Here is a 7,273-nt window from a genome sequence, read left to right on the forward strand (position 1 = left end):
TTAGTTGTGGGGACTGATGGACTGCTCTGGAAAGGGTATGAGGTCCAAAACATGTCGTCTCTCTCCCGGGCCCCTGGGCCCACTGCTCCAGACTTCAGGGGTCCCACTGCGCCAGGGTGAGTAAGAGTGCACAGCGAAGCCTCCTTTCTGCAGGGCATTGTCTATAGTCACCAGCTCCACCCCCAGCTCTGTGATGTCCAGGACACTCAGCCTCCAGCGATGTAGATCCTGCTGCTCAAGTGGGTCTTGGAGCCTTGCCAGTATCACCTCGCCAGAAATCGGCCTGATCAGCATCTCCCATCTCTGCAGTGGGGTCCTCACCACCCATGATGTACACAAGGGAGTGATGTAGCACAAGTCTCCCAACTGGTCCAGCACACAGACGAACTTCAAGTCCATCAGCCAGGTGTCAGCCTCCACAATATCCACAGGCAAGGTAGGGCTCAGTGCCAACAATATGGGCAGAGATGCAGGTGGGCTCGCCTTGAAATTGTCCAACCAGTAGAGACCAGGAACATCCCAGTGAGGGCAAGAAGAAAGCCCATCCCGTTTCCAGGGTAAGGTCTGCTTAGGGTCAGCATCTTCGGGGCCCAGGTCCAGGGGCACAGCATCATGAGGCCCTAGCTCAGTGGGCACAGGCTGAATGCTCACTGCCAAGCCATCTGACTGCGCAGAGGCTAGTGCTATAGGCTCAGGGCCTGTATTTTCTAAGCCCGACTGCTCTGGGTGCCCAAGGTCCTGCCACCAGCTAGGGCTCAGAACTGGCCACTCTGCCCCCTGAGGTCCTTCCTCAGGGAGCTCCATGGACTCGGGTTCCCACTCTTCCTCTTGCCAGTCTTCCAGTCCCATTGTTTCTTTACTGACTAGGTAGGCCGCCTTGAAACAAGAAAAGCATAACCTCATCTGGTCTCCATAGAGAAGCTGGTACAGCCAGGACTCATAGAGGTAGGACACGCCATCCTTCCCATAGCGCACACTGACTGGAGGACACATGACCTGTCTCCTGTGGAAAAGGAGAGCCAGGTTAGACCTGTGGGTCTCAGGAGTTCTAGTCCACTTGATCTTGGAACAGTGAGATGGAGGGGGCAGGGCAATGGGGAAGAGGTTAGGAACAAGGATAAAGTTACATGAGGAGATGGAGAAGATGGTTCAGTAGTTAAGGTGCTTGCCCACAAAGCCTAAGCACTGTGGTTTGATTCCCAGCACCCATGTAGAACCAGATGCACAAAGTGGTGCTTGTATGTAGACTTTGATTGCAATGACTAGAGGTACTGAAGAAGTAATTCTTTTTTTCCTCTCTCTGCTTGCAAATTAATAAAATATAAAAATATTTTTAAAACCATGGTAACATGAGGAAAATGGGAAGAGTTGGAGAGGGCTGGGGCAACAAGGAGGAGGCTAGAGGGCTAGGTGACACAGTAACAGGAGGAAAATGGAAGGAGACAGGTGTTTGTTGTCTGAGGTATGGGGTGCCTCAGAGAATCGGGTTGCATTTCAACTGCACCATGCTGAAGTTGGGAGGCTGGAGCTTCTAGAAACTTCAACTGTGTACTGGCTGCAATATCTGGGGACCTGGAAAAACAATGGAACTATGGGGGCGCCCCCTGCTGGGCACTGTACTGATGCCAGTAGGACAGACTAATGGCGTCAGTACACAGGGTGAAGGGGTTGGGGACTCAGGCCCCTTCGGGCTGGCTCAGCTCATCATGAACTGCAGGAGACCTAAGGCTCTTTAATCAGCCCACCTCAAGCCCTAAATGCAAGGTCAGGCCGGTCTACAAACTAAAGGAGACAGGCAAGGTAAGCCAAGACCTCGTCCAACCACCTGGGGCTCACGTAGCCGCCAGAGTACACATTCCAGGGCAGCACCACCAGCCCACGGAGCCCACCTTACCTCTCCACCCCGCCTTAGCTCGCAACAAGTCCGTGGAGAGGAAAATTTCATCCCAACCTGGGTTTATATAGGGCCACTGCCCAATGGGCTGGCATCTCATCTGCATATCTCCCGTGAGCCCCAGCCACAGGAAGTGAAACAGCTGAGTCACACTGGCACAGGAGCGCATGACAGTGAGGCTAGGTCGCTGGCGCACGCATGCGCTGATCCCTCCTTGAGTCCCAAACTCTGCCTTTGGGCTAGAGTGTTGTTTTTAGAGGTAGGGTCTTGCTCTAGCCCCAGATGACCTAGCATCCACTATGTAGTCTCAGGATGCCCTTGAACTCATGGTAATCCTCCTACCTCTGAGTGCTGGAATTAAAGGTGTGTGCCAACATGACTGGCCTCCCTTAATTTTATATATGTATTTTTTTTATTTACTTGAGACAGAAAAGCAGACAGATAGTACACCAGAGCCTCTTGCCCCTGCAAACAAACTTAAGACCCATGCACCACTTAGTACAGTTGGCTTTACTGGTACTGGGGAATCAAACCCAGGTCATCAGGTATTATGAGAAAATGCGTTTAACTGCAAAGCCATCTCTCCAGCCCTTTTGTTTTGTTTTTAAACAAAAGGTCTTTTAAGAGAATACTTCCAATGCCCATGGTGGTGCAAGCCATTAATCCCAGCACTAGGGAGGCAGAGGTGGGAGGATCACCGTGAGTTCCAGGGGCCACCCTGAGACTACAGAGTAAATTCCAGGTCAGCTAGATGGCTAACCAAATAAAATAAAATTAAATGTTTCATACATACAGCAGATATGAGATGATACAAGGTTTCCGGGTTTCTTCCCCACACGAACCCAGCCAGAGTGGTTCGTTACAATCAATGATCTGCACTGATGGTGTCCCTACCACGTCAAAGCTTCCCTCTGCTCTGGGCATCCCAGATTTTAAACATGTGTACAGTGATCTGATCCCTTAGCGCCATGCAGGTTAGTTTGACTCACAACTGTTAGGTCAGGACAAAATGGAATCACAACAGGATTGTGACAGGGCATAAGGAAGTGGGTCATCCACATTCCTCAAGGAACCACCCAGCCATTATCCCTTCCTTGCCTAACAATGCCCCAGGTCTAGGTTTCCTGCCCCCTTATCTCTCGGGTCACCTGGTCACTGTTCTGGTCTCACACCCTAGCTATATCTCTTCCTCACCTTCCCCCAACTGAAGAATTCTACACAGCCCACTATCTGTAATCTCAAAATTGGCTATGCTCTACTCTTGAGAGTCAGTCTTGGCAGCTCATGTTTTTCCAGAATAAAAGCTTCCATCTTTGCCTCAGAGTGGTCTCAGTGTTCTTGGTCACTCCTGAACCTTACACCAACAATGACCCTGGGCTAACTTAAGCCATCTGCCCTGCCCAGCTCCCTGGCAATCACCAATCTTCTGACAAATGTAGCAGTTTTACTTTCTTCAGAATGTCTCTCATTTGCACCAGTGTCAGTGGGTTTAGGGCAATTGGTAGGAATTAGGAGTAGAGTAGCTCTATTTTTGGAGGCAGCTGGTCAGGGTTACAGGTCCCCAAAGAATAAACAGGCATCTGTATGGCCTGATAGAGCCACCAAGCACAGAGAATTTATAAGTACAGAAAGCAGTCTGGGAACTAAAAAAGCCCTTGACTCATGCTGACTTCCCTGATGTTGGCTGGCCTATGCAAAGTAACCAATCCTCTGTTAGGAGGCCCTCACATACACTCAAAGTAACCAATCCTCTGTTAGGAGGCCCTCAAATACACTCAAAGTAACCAATCCAATCCACCGCAATGTGATACTTCATTTACATTCCCAGACTATAAAAGCCCTTTCCAAATCACTCTTTTGCAGTGATGCAGAAGGGAGTTGTTGTGCTTCTGCTTTACTTTCAACTTCTGTTTTGCCAATAAAACCTCATGTAGCTTACTCTTCTGCTGAGTGTGCATCCGTCATTCTTCACAGGTCACAAGAGCCAGTGGCTTGGCGAGTTTTAGTGACTGTTGACTGTGTTGCACTCTGAACCAAGAAAGGCAGTTGCTCTCAAAACTGGTAACACAATGGAGCCTTGCAGAGCATGCAAGTCCTCAGCCCCTCAAACAAAATGACAACAAAAAAACTATAATGGGCCGGGCATGGTGGCGCACGCCTTTAATCCCAGCACTGGGAGGCAGAGGTAGGAGGATTGCCATGAGTTTGAGGCCACTCTGAGACGCCATAGTGAATTCCAGGTCAGCCTGGGCTAGAAAAACCAAAAACAAAACAACAAAAAAAAAACTATAATAGTGCTGAGGCCCTTGGTTTTCCACCTGGAATATTTGGTAAGACTCCACATACTTGGGCTACAAGGTCACTAGAAATCCTGCTGGAGCTGAGCTGAAAACCTCCTACATGTAGGCCAGGTTACAGAAAGCTGGAAAAAGCCATGCTGCATGCACTTCATGGGAGAGAGAGAAATCACCAGTGAAGATACTCAAAAGTGGACACTGCAAGCCTTATATGTGGCCAGCTAGGCCAAAGGAGCCAATGGGTGCAATAGTGGCGCATCTGTTATGGGGGAAATCAACCACCCTTTAATTTGAGCGGAGGCCCACTCCATAGGAGGGAATACATCCCTGATACTGAAAACCTACAACAGGGGTAGTCATGAGCCCTAGGGGTGTAACGTCTCTTGCTGTCTGGCTAAATGTATATACTGTGCTCACCAAACTGTCCAGTAAGTACTCCCCTTAATGTTCACACCCATATATTAATGCTATACTTACTTTTGGTTAGAGAAACTTCTCTTTTCAGATGGCAGTGACCTTGGGATGACTCAGAAGGCACCATGATGCTGAGAAGAAGTGACAGAGGAGTGCTCAGCACTGAAATATCTCTATCACCCCTTCCAAGGCTCAGGGTCCATTGCAGAAGAGATGGTGGAAAAAAATGTAAGAGCCGAAGGAAGGGTAGGACTCCTTACAATGTGCTCCTCCAGATATAAAATGGCCTGGATATCCATGACTTCACAATGCCTGACACTACCTACACAAGACCATCATAATAGGAGGAAAAAATGTTGACATCAAAATAAAAGAGAGGCTGATTGAGAAGGGGAGGGGATATGAGGGAGAGTGGAGTTTCAAAGGGGAAAGTAAAGGGAGGGAGGGAGGGGATTACCATGGGATATTGTTTACAATTATGGAAGTTGTCAATAAAACAAACAACAAAAAAAAACTATAGTGGCACTAATCCCTTGTATCAGGGCACAGCCCTCCTGACCTAACTACCTCTCCAAGGCTCTGCCTCCTAATAGCTTTAGTTTAGGATTAGGATTTCAACATGATTGTGCAGAGGGTAGGGAATAAGCCTTCAGACTGAAAAAAGTTCTCATCTTTCCATATGTGTAATTTCTCATATGTTTGTTTACATCTGTGTCTCTACTTTGGTTAAGACTCTACTCAGGTCTTTCCAGCATTATTTATTATTTTGTTTTATTATTTTACAGACAGAGAGAGAGAAGATTGTCCTTACTGGGCCTCAGCCACTGCAATCTAACTCGAACTGTTGCACCACATAGTAGGCATGTGTGACTTTGCACTTGCCTCACCTTTATGCATCTGGCTAACATGGGATCTGGAGAGTCTAATATGAGTCCCAAGGCTTCATAAGCAAGTGCCTTCACCGCTAAGCCATCTCTCCAGCCACCTTTCCTGCATTTTTAAGTAGGATTGTTTGTTTTCTTCTCTTGAGGTTTGTTTGGGGCTGGGTTTTGGAGATAGGGTGTCTCTGAGACAGATAAGGGGAGCCACCTCCCCCTGGGGCATTGGGAAAGGTGTTAAGCACTGTGCAAACCTGCTGATACCACTGTTACTGGTGACATAAATCCTCAGTTCCTGTGGTCAGCTCTGCCTCTCATGCTCATTTTTCTTCAAAGGCATTAAGGGATGGGACAATTTGCCTCCCTTGCTGCCTTGAACAAAAGGACTGTCAGTCAAATAGCCAGCCAGACCACCCTTATGCCAGCAGTAGCCCTTTTGAATATTCCACAGAGGCCCTGAGAAAATTATATAATCATGGCTCATTGTCTCAGATCCTGAAGGTGCAGCCTCAACCAGGGTTGTTCCAATTTCTAGCAGACTTTTTGTTGTCAGAAGCCTTAGATAACTCTGCACCTGATGTGACCTTTCAATCATTTGTATCTTGTCCAGCAGAGAAACTTGATTTGTGTAGAAGAGACCTGTGATTAACCCTTAGCCTTCTGGAAAACTCTGTTATGTTTTCCCTCCTGGTATTACAATACTAGACCCAACCAAAGGCTTCTTTGCAGTGGCTTTTCTTGACTAGACTCAGCTCAGCTGGCAAGGGGAACCATAGATGGCTGTAAAGAACTACTGAAGAATAACCTTGTGTCTTAATTGCTGGAAGAGGTCCAGAGTGCTATCAAACCTTTAAGGCAAGTGTCTCAGATACTAGAAGCCCAAGACAGCACTGGCTACTGTCAAATGCTAAAGAATTTTGATGCCTAGACCTTCCTAGTAGCTGAGTGTTAGCTGCTGCCAGAAACTAAGAAAGCTTGATTTCCCAGGCCTACACAAAACCTGTAACACTTGGAAAACTACTGTTTCAAACCTGTAAGCGGTGCACACTGCCTGACATACAGGCAACATAACAGGAATTGAATCTTAAACTATGCATTATTCAGAGAGATAGCAATCTGAGAAGACATTAACACCCCAAATATCTGTACTGCCTTAGCAGTTTACAAGGAACTGCTGATAAATTGATTAAAAGATTGGAAAGTTAGCCAGGTGTGGTGGCACATGCCTTTAATTCCAGCACTTGGGAGGTACAAGTAGGAGGATCACTGTGAGTTCGAGGCCACCCTGAAACTACATAGTTTATTCCAGGTTAGCCTGTACCAGAGGGAGACCCTACCTCAAAAAAAAAAAAAAAAAAAAAAAAAAAAAAGATTGGAAAGTTAAGTGTACATTTTCAAGTTACAAACCTGACTGATCCTGTTTATGCTTTTCTTCCCCACTGAAGACTGTGATCTTAGAACAATAAGAAGGCTCTAGCTTGGCTGGAGGGATGGCTTAGCGGTTAAGGCCTTTGCCTCAAAGCCAAAGGATCCAGGTTAGAGTCCCCAGGACCCACGTTAGCCAGATGCACAAGGGGGGCTCACACATCTGGAGTTCGTTTGCAGTGGCTGGAGGCCCTCATGTGCCCATTCTCTCTCTTTCTCTGTCAAATAGATAAATTAAATATTTTCTTTTTAAAAAAAGAAGAAAGCTTCTTTCACCTGCTCCTTCCTGTTCCCCAGCTGCTGTGACCAGCCTCCAGAGTGAAGAAAGTGCTAGCAGAAGGAAACATATCCTGACTTGTATCAGT

The 7,273-nt window shown here is 47.2% G+C and overlaps 1 protein-coding gene across 1 annotated transcript; it reads right to left on the minus strand.

Moving 5' to 3' along the window:
* On the minus strand, nt 1-993 carry LOC101607339 (testis-expressed protein 19.2). Its single transcript, XM_004655628.1, has one exon. It carries the CDS (start codon nt 991-993, stop codon nt 1-3), a length of 993 nt encoding a protein of 330 aa, XP_004655685.1.
* Between the last annotated feature and the right edge of the window lie 6,280 nt (nt 994-7,273).

This window comes from Jaculus jaculus, chromosome 9 (assembly GCF_020740685.1).
Source record: "Jaculus jaculus isolate mJacJac1 chromosome 9, mJacJac1.mat.Y.cur, whole genome shotgun sequence".
NCBI lineage: Eukaryota > Metazoa > Chordata > Mammalia > Rodentia > Dipodidae > Jaculus > Jaculus jaculus.

Bases quoted from the DNA above. Each gene is read 5' to 3' on its own strand.
- LOC101607339 (XM_004655628.1), bottom strand. From the start codon at position 993: ATGTGTCCTCCAGTCAGTGTGCGCTATGGGAAGGATGGCGTGTCCTAC.